Source organism: Anabrus simplex, chromosome 2 (genome assembly GCF_040414725.1).
Source record: "Anabrus simplex isolate iqAnaSimp1 chromosome 2, ASM4041472v1, whole genome shotgun sequence".
Taxonomy (NCBI): domain Eukaryota; kingdom Metazoa; phylum Arthropoda; class Insecta; order Orthoptera; family Tettigoniidae; genus Anabrus; species Anabrus simplex.
In genome coordinates this window covers 612,747,754-612,772,198 of record NC_090266.1, presented here as the reverse complement: position 1 = coordinate 612,772,198, position 24,445 = coordinate 612,747,754, and the positions used below count along the sequence as shown (strand labels likewise).

Genomic DNA, 24,445 nt, shown 5'->3' with positions numbered 1-24,445 from the left:
GGATTGTAATTCCTGTACCAAATTCCTCTTTAATTTCCTTTACTGCCTGTTCTGTATAAAAAATGAAAAGGAGAGGGGACAAACTGTAGCCTTGCCTCATTCCTTTCTGGATTGCTGCTTCTTTTTCATAGTCTTTGATTGTTATCACTAGGGAGCGGATTTTTATGTGCTAAAAATGTGAAAAATATTTATTTTTTATGTGCTGAAAAACTCTAAAATATGTGATAAAAATTGAAATTATTTTCCTTTAAATATCACATAACTACTCGCGCTCAAGGAATAAATAAGTATAATGTTTTGTATTAGAATATGGTGCTACCAAACGTGCTCCTTAAGGCAAAAATGGAGTCTGTGTATGGAAACGTGCTGTATGGTATATTAATTTTTGATATGCCAGAGTAGATATTATGAATGGTTATTTTTTAAAGGTAATGTTTTGTTTAAATATGGCTAAAGCAACCTATCATCTTTGAAAAAATAGTACCAGTTCGTACTCGCCCATCACTCGCTGGAATATTAGTCTCAGAATTGCAGTGAACAACAAAGGTCATCTCCAAATTGTCATCACAAATGCATGCCGATTATCTCTAAAGAACGCCTTATACTGCGAAAACGATCGCTCCACATCACAGTAAGTCAGGCGAGCATAGTTAAAGAGAGGAATGTCACCAACAATAACGCCATCAATTTCGCCAACATGAGCATCCTCTAATACATTAGAAATTTGGCACATTGTTTGAAATCCTCTGTTTTTCCTGAACAAATTTTGATATTTGACCTTTAACAGTCCCTGTACCTGTGAAGCCGGGAGTGAATCTAATTTATTTTCAACAGCGCGCACTTCCTTCGCTGTTTCGGACAACGGGTTAGTGGATTATTCAAGTATGTCTATAATTTTACACAAGATGCTTAGAGTGGCAGATATAAATGCAAATCATTTTTCAAAGAGCTGTCTTTTAGTATATCTTGAAGAATCTCAATTGACGACGTGTCGTTTTTATCTTTTTTTTGCTAGGGGCTTTACGTCGCACCGACACAGATAGGTCTTATGGCGACGATGGGATAGGAAAGGCCTAGGAGTTGGAAGAAAGCGGCCGTGGCCTTAATTAAGGTACAGCCCCAGCATTTGCCTGGTGTGAAAATGGGAAACCACGGAAAACCATTTTCAGGGCTGCCGATAGTGGGATTCGAACCTACTATCTCCCGGATGCAAGCTCACAGCCGCGTGGCTCTACACGCACGGCCAACTTGCCCGGTTCGTTTTTATCTAGCACGTTCACAACGGATGCAAAACATTCGAAATTGTCTGCGTAGTATACCACAGCGCTAAGCCAGGTACCCCACCGCGTAACAATAGGCAGAGGAGGAAGCGCAAGATCCGGGTTTTTCTCTTTAAAGAGATCGATTCTTGAGGGTGCTTTTACGAAGACTTTTTTGCCATTAGACACTAATTTATCCACTTGAGGATACTGAGCCCGCACAGTCTCACATAACCTGTGTAGAGCATGAACAACGCAAGTTATGTGTATCATTTTCGGAAAGTTCACAGAAAGGCCTTTGGCTGCCTTTTTCATGTAAGCTGCACTGTCAGTAAGGAAAAGCAATACATGGTCGTATTTTATACCTTTTGGCCAAAGTAAGTGCATGGCTTCATTGAATAACCTAGCTACAGTGACATGGTTTGCAGCAAGCATTTCTTTACACGCTAGCAAATAAGAATGTTTGCAAGCAGTTTTGTCATTCTTCAACACACCAACTACATTTCCTACTTTTCTGCCACTTAAATCAGTGGTTTCGTCAATGCTCACCCACAGTTTTTCGCTATCACATACTGCCCAAATTCTTTTGTTTCTTCGTAACATTTTGGGAGATAGTTTTTCCTTAATGTGGTTTCGTCTGGAGGCTCAAAATTAATGTACTTTGTTAGGAAATTTCTCAGTCCCGGATTATTTATTTTACCAAGAGGAATGTCGGCGCAAACAAATGCTCTGCACACATCTAAATAATACTGGGAATATTTAGATGGGCCTGCATTTGAAGTAGCTGGTTCAGCTATTAGTAATTGTCGCGAACGCACACGCGAAGCAGCCGCAGTATGCTTATTTCCAGACAAATGCTGGGTTACTTTAGAACGTTGATCTGCACGTACTGTTTTACCACACGGTTGGCAAAATAATACTTTTCCGTCGGTAGTGAAAATGCTTTTAAATTCCACTACATATTGTTGAAGACGCGACCTTGTACTCGACTTCTCTTTTGGCATTATTTTGCAGTTTACGACACATGCATTTACGGTGAATCACTGTTTCAACAAAAAGAATAGCAGCGGACACTGAAGGAAATATTTCTTATAAATCCATACAAAATCACACGACCACGGGAATGATATATGGACCCGAACAGCTAACCTTGCTCTTAGGAGTGATGAAATTCCACTACCTAATGGTGGGGCAATATTCTTCCGAGTCTCCCATGTCGTAACGGAATTACGTCACCTTATCTCTCCGTGATTGCCTTTCGCTGATATTATATAAACAAAACCAGAGAGGGCTGACTCATAAAGAGTTGGAATGACATCATGCAAGGAAACATCTTGTGCAGCAAATCAAATCGCTGTCTAAATGTAACGATGTAGCCAGTGACCAGCAAGTTTTAGAACTTATGGAGGGAAGTCCATAAATAGCCGAAACATTCAGATACATTATGTTAAATACACTGTTAAAAACAATACCGTAATCGTAAAATGATAATATGAGCATTATTTTACAACACAGATGCATTTTAAATTTTATTGATCAACAAATATTGCCAATTTTATGTGCTTATTATAGATTTTCTTAAAATATGTATTTACATTTTAAAAATGTGAAAATATGTGTTTTTATGTGAAATAAGATTCGGTTTTTACACTTGGGGATGCACAGTACGAATAATGAACTTCGTAACTTGCGTTAAAACTTACGCAAAAAAATATGTAATTACATAAAAATCCGCTCCCTAGTTATCACTGCAGACTGATTTTTTTTCCTTTTTTATCCTTTTTTCTTGGTATCTGATCCTGATCACCTTGAGAAACTCAAATAGCTTGATCCAATCAACATTATTGAATGCCTTTTCTAGATTTACAAATATCGTGTACGTGAGTTTGTCTTTCTTAATTCCATCCTCTAAGATTAGGCATAAAGTCAGGATTGCTTCACATGTTCCTACATTTCTTCTGAAGCCAAACTGATCTTCTCCCAACACCGATTCAGTTTGTCTTACCATTTTTTTGTAAATACTGCATAAAATTTTTGTAGCATGGGATACTAAACTAATGGTGCAGTAGTTTTCATGGTTTCCCATTTGCACACCAGGCAGATACTGGGGCTGTAACTTAATCAAGACCACTGTCATTTCCTTCCCACTCCTAGCCATTTCCTTTCCCATCGTCAACAAAAGACTTATTTGCATCGGTGTGGTGTATAGCCAATTGTAAAAAGAAGAAAATTCCTACAGCCATATAACCTTCAACACCCTTGCACTTCTCTTTTAACCATTCTGCTTTAGGTGACCTGCACTTTCTATCAATTTTGTTCTTTAATTGCCTGTATTTTTTTTCTCCCCTCCTCAATTTTTGCATTCTTGTATTTTCGTTGTTCATCAATCAGGTTTAATATCTCGCGAGATATCCACTGATTCTTACTTCACTCTACCATTCTTTCTAAACTTTCTCCAGTAGCCTTATTGATCTCGTTCTTCACGGCTGTCCACTCTTCATCTGTTGTGTTTCCTTCATGCTTTTCATTTAGTCCTGGTGTAACACGTTCATTGAAACATTCCCTCACACTCCTTTTCTTTCAATTTATCTAGATCCTGCATTCCTTCTTTCTTCAATTTCTTCAACTTCAGATGACATTTCATGACCACCAAGTTGCAGTCAGAGTCCATGTCTGCTCATGGGAAGGACTTGCAATTCTATACCTGGTTTCTGAATCTCTACCTAATCAGAATGAAGACTATTTGATACCTTCCTCTATCTCTAGGTCTCATCCATTTATACAGCCATTGTTTGTGGTGTTTGAACTTTGTATCAGCAACGACTAAATTATGATCAGTGCAGAATTCAACTAGCCGACTTCTTCTTTAATTCCTTCGCCACAGTCTGAACTCTTCACTGTACAGACAAGAAATGTGTTCCACCTATCAATACTTATTTATTGTAAATTGATTTACATTAGTACCGATACGGCATTACTTTCTCTTCCTTGACCTACCACTGCTTTTCAGTTTCCCATCACAATTAGATTCTCATCTCGTCTTACACATTGTCACCTTTCTTTTGAAAACCTCGTGAGTCAGAATTATACAGTTTTACAGGAGAGATAAAAACGTTCCATGATCTCAAATGTGGACATGTTTTTCCTTTTGTAAGTATTGACTGTTTATTCATATGTTTTTGGGAAAAGTAGTGCTGAGGAGAAAATCTAACAGTTCACATAATTATTTATACTATTAACCCATGCACATCTAGCACCTCCTATAGCAGAAATGGCTTGGAAACCATGAATTTCCACACAGTTTGTTCAGTTTGTAGACCTCTGAATAAATCAGCATAAATTCCGTATTTATTGACATAATTCAAGATTCTTAACAGAAAAAGGATTGTGAAGCAACAGTTATATATACAATTTTTGCACTTACACGGAATAGGTTCCTTGTTGCTTAGAGTGTGAGATTCGAAAGTCAGTAGGCCTTTTTTGTGTGGTATGATTGAAACTGCTCCAGACACAATGGAATGTTGCAGGAGTCACATTGCCATGTACTTTCCCTTCTGGTCTTCTTTTGCCAACATGTAACACAGCTTTTTAGTTCCTTTGGCTTCTGTTGGGGGGATCTTGACGGGAAAATGTCAGCCAGTCGGTCATGACGGTGATTCTCCAGGTATAGCTGCCCGTCGCTTGACAACACCATCTTTGAAGTGATTAGCAATCCTTTCCTCGGCAAGTTTCTGTTTGAACACTTGAAACGTTCTGTCTGTATTCCCGTTCACTAGTCTGCGCAACACGTAGGCATTGAGCAGCATCATGTCAATCAAATAAAAGAATATATTCATGTACGCTTTACTATACCTGCGCATAATGTGGAACCTACTCAGAAGTTGATCTCCAAGGTCCACGCTCCCCATTTCCCTTGTGTAATCTAAAGCAGCAGTAGGCTTCATTTTCTTTGAACATGATGTATGATTGACCTTCCCAGATTTGGCAAAAACAAGAGAATGCATTGTTGTTAGTAAGCATATGTCTTTCTTGTCCTTCCACCTGATTGCAGTAGTATTGTTGGTGTAGTTAGCCACTGCTGCACCTACTTCTAAGCAAACTTTACCAAAGTCTTTTGGCGTATTTCTCCTGTTAGTGCTCACTGCCATCTTCATCCTTCACAAATCTGGTGTTTACTTGATCTCTCTTTTTGTTTCTTAAGATACCATACAGTAATTTCTTGCTGCCCTGCATATCATCTCTCAATTTCTGTGTGAATAAGGCCCAGCTCTTCCTCTTTTCTTCCTCCACTACTTTCTTGGTCAAATTCTTTGCCTCCACATATTTTCTTCTACTTTCTTCAGTCTTAGATGTTTTCCATGCTTTCCATGCCATTTTCTTTTCCTTCACTTTAATCTTTACCCTATCATTCCACCAGTGTGTCTCCTTGTCCTTCACATTTCCTGATGTTCTACCACATACCTTTTCTGCACATCCAACCAGTGCTTCCTTAAATCTTTTCCATTCATCTTCAACACTCCCCACCTCTGTCCTGGGTACCAAGGGTATTATTTCCATTTCAAATTCTTCTTGTATGCTTTTCTCCTTCAACTTCCATACTTTAATTCTTTTCTCTCGTAACACTACCCGTCACATATTTGCTACCACCAAGGAGGTCTGATATTTCTAAACAGCTTAAGATACACAATCATTTTTTTTCTATCATCTTCCATTCAGTTGTTGTTAGAGGTCTGATATTAACAGAGTGGGTCGAAAGGACATCTATAATCCCTTTTAGCACTCATAATGTTCGCAAACATGAAATATGTGCTATTACATTGAGAAACTATGTCCTGTTTTAATTTGCATGTGTCAAGGACTTATTCTTTAAGCTTTTATCAAGATGATTTTTTAGATAAGGGCTATGTACAAATTATCCCACTGTTTTCCTGCACTTTGAAAGAAATTTTTCGATAGCAGCATGTTTGATAGCTTTATTTAAACTTAATTGCAGAATGTGGGCTGCACACCAAAAATTGTCGTACTTTGCTTTCACCTCCTACAACAATATTTCTTGTATTGTTAGTGCAGATAGCAACAACTTTACCTTCCAACCTCCATTCATGAACTACATCTTCAAACTCTTCTGTGCAGTTAGTGGCATTGTTTTCTGTAATATGTTTAACTTGTGACATTGAATTACGATGTTCTTATTTGAAACAATCTGGTGAGCTATAACTCCCAGCTAGCTACAATTATATATGGAAGACCAAACATCCCCCGTGAGATTAACAAATTCTGCTTGTTTCAGTTCATCTAATAATTTTGATCTTTCTCCATCATACAGCTTGTCAAATTTTTTCCTACCGTGTCTCTAGAGAGAAGGTGGTAAGTGTGAGAATTGAGATCTTCATGTGAAACATCTACATGACCATGGTCATTAACTGACCTACTATCCTACACTATCCACTTCACTAGTTTATTTGTAATTTCATTTTCCCTTATTAGAAGACGCAAGCTTCACTATTAGGTGCTCCGATGTTGACTGGGAAGATGAACTAGTAGTAACATTGATAGATGCCGATACACTTTGGAAAGGATGGATATGTTTAAGATGTTATTGAAAACCCCTTGTACTTCCAGTATAACAGAACAATTTTCTGGTTTTCTTACAAAACACTGATTTTCTGTCTCTCACCTTATCACAGTCATTTAGTTTAAATCCAAAACTTTCTCCAAGTTTTCCTCACATTAGTTCATAAGGCATATTTGTAAATGAAGTTCACACTGAATGTGAATATATACTGTCTTCTGAATAACAACCACACACGAACTGAGATTTAAGTTACCGAGCGAGTTGGTTGTGTGGTTAGGGGCATGCACCTGTGACCTTTCGTTTGGGAGATAGTGGGTTCAAACCACACTGTTGGCAGCCCTAAATGTGGTATTCTGCGGTTTCCCATTTTCACACCAGGCAGATGCTGGGCCTAAACCTTAATTAAGGCCACAGTCACTTCCTTTCCACTCCTAGCCCTTTCCTGTCCCATTGTCGTCATGTCTCCTATCTATGTCCTTGCAATGTAAAGCCAATTGTAATAAAAAGATATTTAGGTTATCACTTTTTCCACCGTGTCCTTCTAGCAACTGGTATCTGCACATTACCTAGAAATTCCTGGAAATCAATTATGACAGTCCCTTCAAGTACCTTCCCCACCCCTACCCGTTATGCTGCCTGACTGTGTTTTGTAAAGGTTCACAAATATACTAAAATACCCTGTCTGGTATTTCCTTTCCAATACTATAGTCTTAACCCATTCTGCTACAATGACGGGTACAGCCGTCAAGAGTTCCACATTCATTAACATGCAATGACGGGTACAACAGTCCCTGTGTACTCAAGTCGGAAATACGTCTGTCTGACTACCGATTTCTTTCGATTGTGATGTTGTACTTAAGAATTACACTCCTAGATAGTTCTAGCGGGTTTACATGCCATTGTTAATGTCTGAAGGCTATTTTGTCAATGTTTATTTTGCTTCTAAATTTGGTCATCTTGTTCATGAAATGAATGCTACCATGGAGCAAGATGTCATGTAAACATTGCAAGGAGGAAGAGGAAAGAATTCTGCAATTTCTGTTTTATAGTGGTGATGAAGATATCTCAGAATTGTTGGATAGTAGTTTTAGCAGTGATAGTGCGTCTGAGAACTGTGAATCCGCTCGTGAAAGTGATAGGGAGGATGAATATAACCGTACATAACCTCACCGCATCAAACAATTGAAAATGGAATTTGAGCAGTAATTTTCCGAAAGGCAATGTGTGTGTAGTTGTTCGGTAGCTAAATACTGTAGTCGGGAGGCGTCTGGGTGATAATGCTACAGAATATGGCGTTGTGAGTCAGTTCATTACTGACACTTTTTGGGAGGAAATTTGCAAGAAAACCAATGCGTATGCAAATAAAATTCTGGAAAATGTCACCCTTCCTGATTACACCACTAAAGGAGGTCCATCTCAAGATAGCACACCAATGAGACTACAGGAAAGGCACTGGGGTCATTTTCCTGAAACATTGCTCCTACAGCAAGTAAATCAGCCACAGCAAGGATATGTAAAGTCTGTTTGGAGCGTGGAATCTGCAAGGAATTTTGCTTCGATTGCAACAAATGCAAAGTTGCCCTCCACGTGGATGGATGTTTCAAGGTGTACCATACCTTAAAAGACTTCAGTTAATTGTTGTAAGTTAAACTCTAACCCAAAATGTTGTTAGTTTGATGCAGTGTGCTTTTGTAACCATTTTAGCATCCATAACATAAAATGTAGAAAAAATAATCGCATTCCAAGGTACGTTTCTCAAGGAAAATATTTGCATGGCAATGGGTTAACCTTCATTTCAGAAGAAAGCAATTAAGAAGGTATCATTGCTTTTACCTTTCTGAAAGAAAGATACGAACATCAGGTTACTTTAATGGTTTGTCAATCATACAGTAGCTAGGCCTAGCACATCAAATGGCAAATAATAATACAATACAAAGATTTTGTTCCATGCAAAAAAGTAATTTTTCCTTCACCACATTATAATTTTAATCGGTTTGATTAATCAGCTAAAGTACATTGATTGGTTAATTGGATTTTTAGATTAATTGGTTAATTGATTTGATTAATTTATTAAATAAACAGCTCTAAAAGAAACCTGCAATGGCAAATTTCTTGCAGTGAAAGCACCGATGGAAAATAATGCCATTAAACATTACTTGTTATTTGTGAAGAACACACACACACACACACACACCCCGTTTTGACAAAATGCAGTATGTTGAAAATAGAACCTCCCTCCATACATAAATTTGCTAGATACATGAAGGAATTGTTGATGGATTTAATGGTGAGGTTTGCAAAAGTGGAAAATATTGGAAAGCAATTAGAAGTAAGTTTGAAATGCATTACCGATATAAAGTTCAGTAGCAGGGGTTGTCAGAAAGATGATGACAATCTTGGAATTAAGCGTTCTTCAGATTGCTAAGAAATTTCTTCACTACAGCATGTAACTACATCTTGGACTAATTCCCTATTCATAACTGGTGTGAAGCATGCAGAAATAGTGGATGTTTAATTGAGAGCAACTACTTAATTTTCATTTTTTTTGCTTTCTTTTCTGTTTCAAAACATATTTGAAAATAAGGACAAAGACAAACTGGAAGTGGAATTTGCTTCCTACCAAGCACACCCATTAAATGAAGACATTTCAAACTGTGAAACAATGGATGTAGGTAGCATGGCATAAAATTTCAAAGCTGATAGATGCTTCAACTGAGCAAATATTCAGTTTTGTTTGCAAGAATCACAATGCCTTTTAACCAAATATGAATAGAAGGATTCTTAGTGCTCTCCTGGTGGAAAAAACAAAAATGTTGTTATGCCCTGATATCTACTATCAGAAGCAGATTTCTGATAAGGGTCTCTGTGGGGTAAAAGAAGCAACTGTGAATATGATGCAAGAAATATAACTTAGTTATATCTGTGTGTGTAATTATTTTGTTTCTTAACTTGTAGGAATAGAAAAATATCTCATTATTGTTTGAAATTGCACATTATAATTTACCCAAGATGTTGCATTCCCCACAATCTCTTCTGAGATTTACACTATTGATGACCACCTTTGAAGGTTGGCATCTCTGTCTAACATGTTAGAGGAGAGATTCTCACTGGGACTATGAGTTAGTAGGATAGCATCCTGGTTCACAGTATTTTCACCGAGTGTGCTCAGCATTTTAAGCAAGCCGTGGACCTATGGGCGTAAGGGAGTCTCATTTCCATTTGACAAGCGAGGGCTTCCTCAGAAACAGTTTCGTGAACAAAATGGAATTGGATTATAAACTATCAGTATTAGTGGAGCTTATGGAAGGAAGAAAGAAAGAAATTATAACTGGCTGAGTCAGCAAAGAGGACACGTTTGTATGTGTTAGGAGCTACTGATATTCGGGTAAGGGGAGGAAACGGGGACTTCTGTGCTGGTATTGGATTAACAGTTATGAATACATTCTTCAACCATAAGGCTATTCACTGTTACACATGAGAGGGTAGGGGCACCAGATCCATAATAGACTATATCCTAATCGATTTTTTAGGAATGTAAATCTATTCTGGAGATAATTTGATGATACACACCACTGTCTGATATGTAGTGAACTAAGTATCTCTAGGCCTAGGATAGAGAGAGTGAAATATGTCTGCACACAAACAAGGATAGAAAATCTCCAGGAGGAGGAAATTAGAAGTACATGGACTTGCTTAGTGGAAAGTTCCAAACAGTGGACAATATGCAGGTTCAGGATATAGAAAGGTAATGCTGTGGTAGAAACAGAGGGAATGCTCAGGAACAACTGTGCGTAAAGATGGGAAAAATCAAACATCTTGGTGGAATGATTACGTGAGAGCAGCTTGTAAACGTAAAAGGAAGGCATGTCAGAAATGGCTCCAAACAAGGACTGATGCAGACAGGGAATTGTACATAGATGAAAAAAGCAGAGCAGAACAAATAATTGTACAATCCAAGAAGGATGTGGCAAGATTTTGGTAATAACCTGGAAAGGCTAGCTCAAGCAGCAGCGAAGCCTTTCTCGACAGCAGTGAAGAATCTTGGAAAGAAAGGAAATTAATAATGCTCTGGGTAAATCAGCTTATTTTTTATTTTATTTCGTGTGGCTATTTCTAGCCAGGTGCAGCCCTTGTAAGGCAGACCCTCCGATGAGGGTGGGCAGCATCTGCCATGCGTAGGTAAGTGCGTGTTATTGTGGTGGAGGATAGTGTTATGTGTGGTGTGTGAGTTGCAGGGATGTTGGGGATAGCACAAACACCAGCCCCCAGGCCATTGGAATTAACCAATGAAGGTTAAAATCCCCGACCCAGCTTGGAATCGAACCCGGGACCCTCTGAACCGAAGGCCAGTACTCTGACCATTCAGCCAACGAGTCGGACCGGTAAATCAGGTGAAAGGAATATTTTGAAAATCTTCTAAATATAAAGGAAATATTTCTCCCGATATCGCAAACAACAAAGCTCGTGTGGAGAAGGACAATGTTGTTGCTGAAATTGCTTGAGAAAGTGGAAAAGATGATAAATAAACTCCGTTGTCACAAAGCAGCAAGAATAGATGAGATTCAACCTGAAATGGTGAAATATAGTGGGAAGGCAGGGATGAAATGGCCTCATACAGCAATAAGATTAGCATGCAATGTTAGGTACCTTATGATTGGAGGAAAGCAGTAGTTGCTCTTATCTCTAAACAAGGAAACAGGAAGGATTGCAACAACTGTCAAGGTATTTCTTTGATCATTATACCATGCAAGGTGTTCACAGGCATTTTAGAAGGCACGGTGCCTTCAGTGGTCGAGAGTAAACAGATGATAACCAGTGGGGCTTTGGAACACAGAGGGGGTGTCAGGATCAGATTTTCAGTATGCGCCAGGTAATAGATAAATGCTTTGAGAGGAATAGAGTCATATTTATGTTTCATAGATTTAGAGAAGAGGGGCTGCCTGGCCGAGACGGTAAAGGCATCTTCGGTTCGCCTAGAAGGACGTGGGTTTGAATCCCCGTCAGGAAGTCGTAAAATTTAAGAAACAAGATTTCCACTTCCGGAGGTGCATATGGCCCTGCGGTTCACTCAGCCTATACTGAAAATGAGTTCCAGGTTAATTCCTGTGGGCAAAGGCGGCCGGGAGTAGAGCTAACCACTCTACCCCATCAAGTGCCGAGGTTAACAATGGCGGAAGCCTTTACCTTCCACTCCTCCAAGGGTGTTCATGGCCTGTACGGAGATGATTTTTCTTTGCTTTTGCTTTTTTAGATTTAGAGAAGTCATATGTCAGAGTACCGAGGGAAAAGGTGTTAGCCGCACTGGGGAATTACGGGTAGATTATTAAAAGCAGTCAAAGGCATTTATGTTGACAATTGGGCTGCGGTGAGAATTGATGATAGAACAAGTTCTAGGTTCAAGGTACCTTCAGGGGTTAGACGTGGCTGTAATCTTTCATCTTTGTTGTTCATAGTTTATATGGATCATCTAATGAAAGGCATAAAGTGCCCAGGGAGGGATTCAGTTTGGTGGAAATGTAGTTTCCAGTTTGGCCTATGCTGACGACTTGGTCTTAATGGCAGGTTGTGCCGAAAGCCTATGGTCTAATATCTTCAAACTTGAAAATAAGTGGAATAAGTATGATGTGAAAATTAGCCTTTCCAAGGTTGAAGTGATGTCAGTAGGTAAGTAACTTAAGGGAATTGAAGGTCTGGTTGGGAATACAAACCTGGATTATGTAGACTATTTCAAGTATTTAGGATGTGTATTCTCCCAGGATATTAGTATAGTAAGTGGGAATGAGTCAAAGTGAAGCAAAGCTAATGCATTGAGCTCGCAGTTCCAATCTACTATTTTGCAAGGAAGAAGTCTGTTCCCAGAAGAAACTATCTTTACACTGGTATGTTTTCAGAACAACTTTGCTTAAAGGAAGTGAAAGCTGGGTGTACTCAAGATATCTTATTCATAAGTTAAAAGTAACAGACATGAAAGTAGCAAGGATATTAGGAGCACTCAAGGCTGAAAAATTAAACACCTGAATTCACAATTGGAATTCAGGAAAAGTTCAACCTATTCAATACGAAGTATGTTTAAAGTACCGGTTTCGACGCATAATAGCGTCATCTTCAGCTTGAAGTTACAAGATGGGCAGGATACATACCATATTACTGTGTACAATATACATGCAATGCAAAGTACAAATGGTTACAATTTTACATTTAGGACTAAATAATAGATAAAATATGATGGAGTGATGTAACACATTATGGGCATTATAGTCTAGTATGGTACATGGTGTTGTATAATAAAAGTTGGTGAATGAGAGTAAAAATCTTGGTGTATATGATAATGAAATAAAATCAATGTTCACACTTCTGTTAATATCAGTGGAGATAAGTCAAGGTCTAGTATAATGTATGGTTGATAAGGCCATCTGATATTTGTTTTTAGCCGGTACACCTTGAGTTGGGTGGTTGAATGAGGTTGAATTTAAATTAAAGTTGTCTCAGCTCATTATAGATAGTGAAGCCTTAAAAAAAAAAAAAAAAAAAAAAAAAAAAAAAAAAAAAAAAAAAAAAAAAAAAAAAAGCTAAGTTAGTGAAGCGGATTGCTTGAAATTGGGATAAAGCAAACTGAGCGTCGATGGACGTGAGTGAGTTGGGGGGTGGTAGAGGGGAGGTCGAAGGGGTGGGTAGGCGGGTCAGGGGGATGGAGTGGTGGTGTGCACCGTAGGAGAGAGTTGTGCAGAGCGTAAAAGATCGATTTCTTATTCGTGGATTTAATGCCTCTAAAGAAGTCGAAAAGAAGGTTAAGTTTTTCTGATATTTCGATGAAGTTTAGATTGGGATTGAAAAATTGGTCTAAATGAATAAAACAGTTTTCTGTAACATTGAGCAAAGGGCCTTTATGTTCTTAAGAATTTCTGGGTCTTGTTCTGTGGTAATAAATAAGTTACAAGATTGTGAGCAACTGCAAAATGACCTCGATAATGTTGTGAGATGGACAGTAGGTAATGGCATGATGATAAACGGGGTTAAAAGTCAGGTAGTGAGTTTCACAAATAGAAGAAGTTGTCTCAGTTTTAATTACTGTGTTGATGGGGTGAAAGTTCCCTTTGGGGATCTTTGTAAATACCTAGGTATTAATATAAGGAAAGATCTTCTTTGGGGTAATCACATAAATATGGTTGTTAATAAAGGGTACAGATCTCCGCACATGGTTATGAGGGTGTTTAGGGGTTGTAGTAAGGATGTAAAGGAGAGGACATATAAATCTCTGGTAAGACCCCAACTAGAGTATGGTTCCAGTGTATGGGACTCTCACCAGGATTACTTGATTCAAGAACTGGAAAAAATCAAAAGAAAAGCAGCTCAATTTGTTTTGGGCGATTTCCGACAAAGGAGTAGCATTACAAGAATGTTGCAAGGTTTGGGCTGGGAAGACTTGGGAGAAAGGAGACAAGCTGCTTGACTAAGTGGTATGTACGATGCTAAAAGGTTTGTGGTATGTTCCGAGCTGTCGGTGGAGAGATGGCGTGGGAGGACATCAGTAGACGAATAAGTACTAAAATTGTGTTTTGAATCATGGATGTGTTGGCCTTAAGAATTTCTAGGTCTTGTTTGTATTGTATTGAATAGGTTTAACTTTTCCTCAATTCCAATTGTGAATCTCAGTTCAGTACAGAAAAATGAAGTTTTTAACTTATAAATTCCTGAATGGAATGAAAATGTGACAGGTATGGAAAAACCCTCCAACTTAGACCCAGGGATATTGCCTAAAAATGAGAGGAATGATGTGACAAACCATTCTGTGTGACCACAATTGGTACATAGGTGACTCAGAACTTCGTTATGAAGATACAACCGAGTCCAGACCTAGAATTCAACGGCGCTTATCGGTCATAAATATTGAGATAGGAAACATGAAAGTTATGTCACTGATAGACTTGGGAGCTCAAGCTTTGCTCATTTCATATAAACTATTAGAAATTTTGAAGGGTAAACATAACACATAATCCGTAATGCCAGTAGCACATTTGAAAATAAGGGAAACCATACTTGATAAGAGTGTTAAATGCAATCAACAGGCTTTGACAGAGTTTTGAATTGAGTGTGTTCAATTCGAACACATTTTTCTGGTGTTGCCTTAGATGAAATTCATTTTAATTCTAGGAACTGACTTCAGGATTAAATATCGAGGGATCATTAACTACTCTGCCAGTGTCATTCGATTATATAATTTTAACTCACGGTTTGAAGCCCCATGTAAAGATTCCAATGGTGCAGTAGAGGCACATGAGGAAATCGATGCTGCACCAGTCGAGGGAGATAATACCGAAGAAGGTGATTCTGATGAAGTGGGACCCATTGAGGACGATAGGATGTCCATTATGGAGGAGATTTGTGATGAGGTCAGGAGTTTTACACACTGATAACCTGTGCAATTGCAAATCCAGAGTTTAACCTGGAATTGGTAGAGTCTGCAGCAGAAATATTTGAGATTTACCCTGATGTGTTTCCTGATAAACCCAGAGAGATCCAAGACTTTACAAAAGGAAGCCATATCCAATACCAGAAAAATATCGAGAAGAAGCCAGAACACTTATCAGGCAAATGAAGAAGATGGCATTATTTCTAAATGTATGAACTCCCTACATTAACCCTTTGGTTATTGTATGACCGGGCGAGTTGGCCGTGCGGTTAGGGGCGCGCAGCTGTGAACTCTCATCCGGAAGATAGTGGGTTCGAATCCCACTGTTGGCAGCCCTGAAGATGGTTTTTCGTGGTTTCCCATTTTCACACCAGGCAAATGCTGGGGCTGTACCTTAATTAAGGCCACGGCCACTTCCTTCCCATTCCTAGGCCGTTCCTGTCCCATCGTCGCCATAAGACCTATCTGTGTCGGTGCGATGTAAAGCAAATAGCAGCTAAGGTTATTGTACGTAAGCCTAATGGTAATTTATGTCTTTGTCTGGATGCTCTTGCGTTCATTGAGAATCTAGTTCTAGAGTATGATCATCCTCCTCTACTTTGAGACATTGTTAGGCAATTTCACAGCAAGAAATTTTTTACAAGTTACGAATATACACTCAATTCTGCACAGTGTTTTCAGGACCCTACCACATAGCAAGGTATTAACAAATGGAGCTCGACAAGTCACTTGGATGTATGGAAGAATTGAAGGCATTTATAATGTTTTCTTCTTCTTTCCCTACCGCTTTTCCCACACCTGTGAGGTCGCAGGTGCAAACAGCGTCGCACATGTGGATTTGGCCCTGTATTACGGCCGGATGCCGTTCCTGACGCCAACCCTATATGGAGGGATGTAATCACAACTGTATTGTGTGTTTCTGTGGCAGTTGGTAGTGTAGTGTGTTGTGTGAATATGAAGGGGAGATTGTTGGAATGGTCACAAACACCCAGTCCCCGAGCCAGAAGAAAGAATTTTGAAACGAAGTACAAAATAAAACCAAAAAATATTGAATTAAGCCAAAAAATTACTAACGAATCAAAAGGGAACGTGCGCTCCCTGAGTAACAGTACACTTGTAATTTACATACCCTTGATTAATCCATTGTCGCACATAAAGTGGATGAGGAGTTCAGCAGTAGTCACGTTATTGGCTAATATGTGTTCGAGTGTTTCCTGCGGGCCCAAGCTCTGTCTTAGGCCAGAGAGATCGGTGCACTCTATGAGGATGTGGGCCACGGTAAAGTTGGCACCACAAGAACACACTGGGTTTTTTTCCCTGTTTAGGAGATGAGAATGCGTAGATCGTCCATGATCTATCCTCATCCTACAGAATACTATGGCTTCTCTCCATGAAGGCCCAAAAGAGGACCACCACACGGTGGTTGTCTTCTTAATTGCTCTCAGCTTGTTGGGAGTTCAGATAGCCAGCCATTCCGATTCCCAGGACACCAAGATGGTTCGACGTAGCTGAGAAGAAATATTTTAGCAGGTACATTCATAGGTCTTGGAGGTAAAAGTACGGCTTCCTTTGCAGCTTCATCCGCAAGTTTATTTCCCACAATCCCAACGTTGACATTAGTGTAAATACAGGATGTATCAGAACTATACCAACAAAAATGTCAGGGCTGTTCTTCATGTTATGTTAAAAATGATGGTGCAATCAAATTGGTGGAGAACGTTTTTTTCTTCGAGTAAACGAGGTTACTTTGTTGCTCTGGGCGGGCAGTTCAAATTTACGAACTTGCCATATTTGCTATGCCAAAGAGCCAGCCACTGCTGTTGCTGTGTGTTAGAGGAGGGAAAGGAAAGGAAGGGAGGGGGGAGGCAGAGGTAATACTCCTTCGAATGCACAAGGTCCTCGTTCGTTTTGCATAGTTGCTTCCCAGCCCTGGTAGGCAGTGTACAGTTTATTCTGCATAAATTGACTACTATGCAAACCACTTAGAAAGAGAAGATGAATTTGCACTAAGAATACAGGCAATTTTCATGGTCATTCATGACACACCACTCATCCTGAACAGAGTCCAAAGGTCACTACTACACTATGCATCGATGTAGGAGGGGTATATTGAATATCTGCTGTAATCAAACCATTGGGTGTATTGTTTCCTTCATTCAGTATTTCATTCCATTTACAATGTTGCGAGTGGATACACAATAGTGTGGTGGCAGCATTACATCTTCGAGCATGTTAAATAATAAAGAATGTTTCTGCGACCAACAGACCAGAGGAGAAACGATCTGGTGCATTCCTTAACTGAGAGATGTGTCTTAAATACTGTGTGTTTGTGTACTGTGTTTGCAACGGCTGTTTAATAAAGGAACTGTGGGTATTGCCTGCAAAAGACAAGGACAATCCTGTGCGAGTCAAAAGAGGAAACTTGTACATATGTGCGGAAAATTATCTCTGTCTCCATCATACACCCCCACTTCCCCTACCTCCCCTCCTTTTTTTCCCTGAAGCACAAAAGCGGCGTGTGCTCTGGCATAGCAAATACAGCGAGTTTGCTGAATCATGTGCCCGGAAGTAACAAATTAACCTCATTTTCTCGTAAAGAAAAGTTTTCTCCACCAATCGTGTTGCACCATCGTTCTTGCCATAACATGAAGAGCATCCTTGATTTTTTTTTATCGGTATAGGTTCTGAAACACCCTGCATTTTATTTTTAGGATATAGTTGTTTCTTGTGCTATGTAAATAATTCCTTAATAGTGTTTGACAGTTTCCTTCATGTGTCTTAAATTCACACTAAATATTTTTCTTTTTTGTATTATTTCAATCTATCTCTTTTCAGTTTCACCTCACTTAACTTATAACTGTTAGGCTCTCCAGTCTGTTAGTTTCGGCAGACTGAAGAGACTAATAGTTATAAAATAAATATTAATCTTCATTCATCGTTAGAGAACTTGTACCTTTAGAGGCACAATGCTCATTCTACGTATAAATTCTCAAGAGGTGTTTTTTTTTTTTTTCACAGCAAGTGATCTCCAATTTGTTTGTAAGTTGATGTTGGAACTTAATTTATTTTTCACAAAGACTCATTTTAGTTGTCAATGTCTACAGACTTTTATTTATGTATGAATTGACTTTGGAATTCACCTAGTGAAACAATTGACTCGTCGGTTCTGGTTTTTATTTTGGAACTTGTACTTTAAACTTCACATTTCAAACTACAAGCTAGTGTGATCCATTATCGAGAATGTCCGTCAAGGGAGCCTCAACAGGATTCGTGACTCCATGGTGAGGACATCACTAACGGGTCTTGGACTGTACATCATTCCAGGAAGCTGCTGCTTATTATAAAGGTGTTAAGAATTAAACTGTTGAAATAAAACCAGAACTTCAAAGTTAATATGATTATTCTTGAAATATTCTTCTGTACCCACTCCAGTAGTGTACTGCACACGTCCTGCATTATCTGCTCACGCTTTCAAGTGCAGGCATTTCCTGGTGCAATATGTATGTATGTTATCCACCTGGAGAGAGGGTAATCAAACGGCAGCCCTAAAGATTGTTTTCTGTGGTTTCCCGTTTTCACACCAGACAAATGCTGATGCCTTAATTAAGGCCACGGCTACCTCCTTCACATTCCCAGACCTTTCCTATCCCATCATCGCCATAAGACCTATCTGTGTCTGTGCAATGTAAAGCAAAATTGTAATTTAAAAAAATTTTAGATATCAAAACTTGTCATCATTCTTGTTATTCAGCTTCCTTTGTAACAAATTGCCTCAGTGTGAATAGTGACAGTCATTTGTCATCAACTCAGAGAAATTTGGCTGCTATACTGCATTTGCCTTGCTTTTATACAAAAAATTTGTAGCACGTTAAACCTTTGAAAAGAGAATATTAATCTCAGTTTGACAAATCTGAAATATGCTTACAGAGTTCCAGTTGCTTTGAAATGACAGTGATACAAAGAATTAACTGAATGAAATTGTAACTTTTTTTTTTTTGTCGACTAGCATTTCTGCTCTCTTGTAATTCTCTGTACTGTACAGTATTTTATTTATGCTGTACCTAATTGAATATAAATTGCTGGGGGAGAATTTTTTGGCCTATTTTCCTTTTATTTTGGAAAAGCTCACTGATTTTACTGCATGGTTTTGATGTCAAAGAGGTACTAGATTTGAAATGCATCTAAATGGAGACTTTGTTTCCAGTTTCCGATGTGGTATGGACTATCATGCTCCAACTGATTGTCCCACAATTAGAAAATGGCTCACGAAGTGTGCAGACGATAGTGAAACTGCAAACTACATAAGTGCTCACACAAAAGATGTAAGTTGGGTATGTTCTTGTATGTATTGTTGCTTTATGAGCATTGTGATTTAGTATGTAACTCCTTGATTTCCTTTCGTTTTAGTGTCCGAGGTGCCACATATGTATAGAAAAAAATGGGGGCTGCAACCATATGCAGTGTTATAATTGTAAACATGACTTCTGTTGGATGTGTTTGGGTGACTGGAAGACTCATGGTTCTGAATATTATGAATGTTCTCGATATAAAGAAAATCCCAATATTGCACATGAATCGGTGCATGCCCAGGCCAGGGAGGCGCTCAAGAAGTATTTACATTACTATGAGAGGGTATGGAGACTTTCCATTATGTGCATTGAAATATTCAAGTTCGAAATCTACAGCTTATTCTGGACAAATTTAATACCTTGTAGTAATGCATATTGGGATTTCTTCTTCCAGTGGGAGAATCACTCGAAAAGTTTGAAGCTAGAAGAGCAGACGTTAATGAAAATCAAGACACGTATCAACAAAAAAGTGATGGATGCCTCGGGGACCTGGATTGATTGGCAGTACTTACTGGATGCTACCACTCTGCTTGCTAAATGTCGCTACACACTACAATACACCTATCCTTATGCATACTATATGGAACCAGGTCCACGAAAGGAACTTGTGAGTACCTATTTATGCAGCCTGTTGCATACTTCTTTGACTTGCATAGTTTGTGTTTGACAGTAAGAACTAAAATACTGAGTTTTTGGGAACTAGCATGTTGTTATAACCATGATGAGCTCTAGTTGACTATGTGTAATGATCACCTTAACTACCAAATTTCATGCAGAATTGCTAACTTTCAGGCTGGGTTAAACCTTCTTACATATTGTAAGAGGTCTTATATTTCAACACAGTAGACCTTTTCAAGCCGGGCATAACATGTTGACATTGAAACATATCGTCATTGCGCCTGCAAAAATCGCTGTGTGACCGATATGTATTGGAGAAATACTGACCTACAGCACATATCTCATTAAGAACGAGAATTCTTTGAGTATCCCGCACAGAATTGAACCCTAGATGACAGATCATTCATTACCTGCCAAAGTTTGAAGTAGAAATATTTTCACATAGCCATTTTCAGAGGCTCCAAAATGCAACCATGGCCAAAGAGCCAGGAAGGTAAAATTTCTACTGAATGCCAGTCGTGAGAATCTACATCTCTTATCATATTTATTTGCACATTGCACTCTTCCTTATTTTCTGCCCCTTAGTCCATTTTACTTCCATAAATCCTCTTTATATTAAGAGAGCTCCTTTTAAAATAAGATTTGAGTTCCTAAAATTATTCTCTGGCTTCCATACTTTCAACACATGCTGTAAGATTATATGTCCTAACCACCTCCATGCTGCATTGGCAAGATTATAATGCCCTTGTATCTCTAAATACCATGACCAATTAAATTATTATTAACTGATGGGAAATTAAATTGTCACTTTGAAGAACTTCGACGATTAAGGCTGGTTATAGCTCTCATGAATTTGAAAATGTTCTTCAGTACTGACATTAAATGTAATGGCTTTTGATTCGTAGGGCCTCAGGTTTGATTCCCAGCTGGGCTGGGATTTTAACTGCATTACTCTAGTACAGGGGCTGGGTGTTTATGATTGTCTTAATACACATCTTAATTTCCTTGCAACATATCACACTACTAAACCTCACAGAAACACACAGTAGTGAATACATACTTCCACATATGGTTGGCATCTGGCTGTAAAGCTGGGGGAAAAGGTGGTAAAGAAGAAGAAGAAGACTGACTGACATTCATTAGGCCGTGTGAATAAAAGTGAAGGAAATGCTTGTGACCAGAAGGTAGATGTAAAAGTATGTGCTTCGAGCAAAAGGTAGGAGTATAAGCATTTCCTCACCTTGGTATGAATAATGATTACCTTCTACTTACAAGCATATCCTTCATTGAGAGAAGTAAATGGTTCCAAGGCACGGAGGTTAAAAATAGTTAACAATGTAACTATAAATAGCCGATAGAATTGTCGCGCAGCCTGTGACAGTACCGGGAATCGAATCAGGGCCTATCCATATAGATTTTCAGCCGGTCTTAGTTTTGTATAAAGCTAAAAATAGTAAGTACTTACAAAAGCATCAAAGTCTGTTTATGTTCTCTTTCTTAGTCTTCTTTTACTGTATTGGGAGTACTAAATGACCAACGCAACTGCTACACTCAGTTACTGTTACTGCTACACATTCTGCACATGGTTTTTACACTGGAACTCAATCAACACTCTACCTCCTCTTTCCCCTTCCCTTCTCTAACTTTCCCATGAAGGGCTTGAGTTACTGCTCATTTCGTGCTGTCTGGTTTTTGCCACATCTTCTGACCAGTACTTCATTATTGGTGCCTCACCTGTTTGCACGTTTGAGCGTAATCGTTTACCTGAGGTCAGCCATTGGCTCACATTCGTGCAGTTGTATTGTGCTTGTTAAAAGTCCAAATGATGGAATCTAGTGACGATGAAACAAATGACAGTGATGAGCAAATTTCTAGTTGTAGTAGTGAAATACACTTTATTGAAAATGAGATTGCCTTGTACCCCGAAGTTTTGTCGAAGTCTCAGGTACCAAGCACAAAAGGAAAGAAAGGTTTACTGTTCGCGAAACTTTTAGTGATACTTCGGCTCCCTAGTGCTGAATCAGTAGACCTCAGTTATCTTCAAGATTCGTATTGGCAAACGCTGCCACAAAAAATAAGAATCGATTATGCGTCGCCGCGAGGCATCTGGCGGTATAATTGCAACACTTTAAATACTGTTGTTATTTACACAGCAAAGTCAAAATATAGGTTAAGGTTGAACATGAGTGAGGAAAATCAAAGTACATCACAGGAACAATGTAGAACTCCTACACGGAAGCGACGGTTTAGAAAATTCGTATTGATCGATCATACTATTGATTCAATTCAGATATCATTTTCATTCAATTGGCAGTATTACCGGAACCATTGTACCTCCCTCCTTACTCCTCATCCCCGCAAAACAAAGTGTCACTAAAAGTTTTGCAGATAGTAGCTATACAAAACATTAAAAATAAATATGAAAAAAAGAAAAAATCATCAACTATATGAAGACCCATTTGAAGAAGAGTTTGAACTGTGTGAAATTAAAGAAAGAAATGCTATTCATGACATTACTATTGAAGGAACAACTATATATTTTAAATTGTGACAAATGAATAGAGAACATTTTACTAATTGTTAGTTTTAAGATACGAAACTGCTGAATTATTTGAAGTTTTTTTTTTCTGAAAAATGATTATAATCATTATAATTATAGTTCATTAGAAATAAAGCACATGTTTATTTAGAAGGTTACATTTCAAAGCTTTTTTTTCTATTCTGTAATTAAGCCAAAAAGTTAACAATTAACATTTTTCACTGTGAATAGGTTTGTTTACAAAAATATGAAGATATTTTTGGAGCTATATACATTTATTCACTGAACACTGTTGCGGATAATCTCAGCCAAAGTTTGCCTTACTTCCTGTCCTTGGGTGTGAATGTTAACATTCACAAAATCGTCACGTTCATTTCTATTGTCAGCACAAAATTCATCTTCAAAATCTGGATCTCCCAGTATTTTAGCGATGTTGTGCAAAACAAAGCCTGATATAACTATGTTAGGGATATTTTCAAGTTTGACACGGCAGACACATTCTAAAATTGGCAAGCGCAGTTTCAGTTGTCCAAAACACTGCTCAATTATTACCCTTTCCTATTTTAGAAGATTGTCGAAGCACATCTTAATAGCATCATCGGGAAGAGGATTATGAAATGGAGTCGTGAGCCATGGCTCAGTTCCATAACCTTGATCACCATGAAGTACTGTTTTGGTTGTTCCTGCCATAGGTTGCTGTATTTCACTATTTCTCCATATCCTACTGCCATTGACACTTCCAGGCCAAACATCAAAACTTGTGGAAAAAGCATTTTACATCACAAGTTGCTTGCACATTCAGTGTAGGTTTCCCTTTACAGTTAATGTATTAGTTTCCATGGTTATTGGATTTTCTATCCATACGTGTGTACAGTCAATTACAATGATCGCAGTACTTACTTTGCTATAGTTTGCTACAGCTTCCATAAGGCTGTTGAGTAGTGGGGAATGTAATCAATCATCTGCCTGAGCAACTACTGTATTTTCTGTATAATGCTGCATATTGTTCGTGACACTGATGATTGATGAACATCGAGTTCTTCTTCCACTCCTTTCTGGAAATCAGGATTAGCTATATCTTAAACATACCTTCATCTTGTGAACAGAAGAGAGCACATCACCTCTTGTTTCGTTAGCAGCGCCTAAGAAATGATTATCAAAGGGTAGAGAAACGTCCACCTATTAAATACAATTACCTTAATATACTTCACTATATAATTGGTACTAGTTTCGACCCTACATACATTGGGTCATCTTCAGCCATGATCTAATTGGAAACGTATGTTTACATATAACCGATAATAAAGAATACAATTTGGTATCTCTTAATTTAAAATCTAAGTCTAAAACATTGATGAAGTCTGTCTACAGATTTAAAATTGAAACCAAAATGACACATCAAAACTGCTGCAGTTGGTGTTGAACCATGTCATCATCCTTACAGTAACCAAGTGTTCTTGAGTCAATCTGGAAGATAGTCAGTGGCATATGCTGGGATCAAGACGTGGGCTACCACTAGACTTAACTTAGGTTACCCCTTTTCGATGGTTGGTTTAGTGAACGTCAAGTCTTAAGCGTTTTGAGCTGCAGCCAATAGCCAACGGAGAAGGCTGCTGTGTTGTCAAGGCTGCTTCACAAGCTACTGCCCTGGCCTCTGCTACTGTCAATACTCAACTCCTGATTAGTGGAGATTGT

At 38.5% G+C, this 24,445-nt stretch overlaps 1 protein-coding gene across 1 annotated transcript in view; it reads left to right on the top strand.

Moving 5' to 3' along the window:
* LOC136864261 (potential E3 ubiquitin-protein ligase ariadne-2) overlaps positions 1–24,445 on the top strand; it is a 238,468-nt gene that overhangs the window by 116,499 nt on the left and 97,524 nt on the right. Inside the window, exons 6-8 of the mRNA XM_067141011.2 lie at positions 19,449–19,566; positions 19,652–19,876; positions 19,988–20,200. Coding sequence (XP_066997112.1) covers positions 19,449–19,566; positions 19,652–19,876; positions 19,988–20,200 — 556 coding nt within the window. The remainder of the gene's footprint in view (positions 1–19,448; positions 19,567–19,651; positions 19,877–19,987; positions 20,201–24,445) is intronic.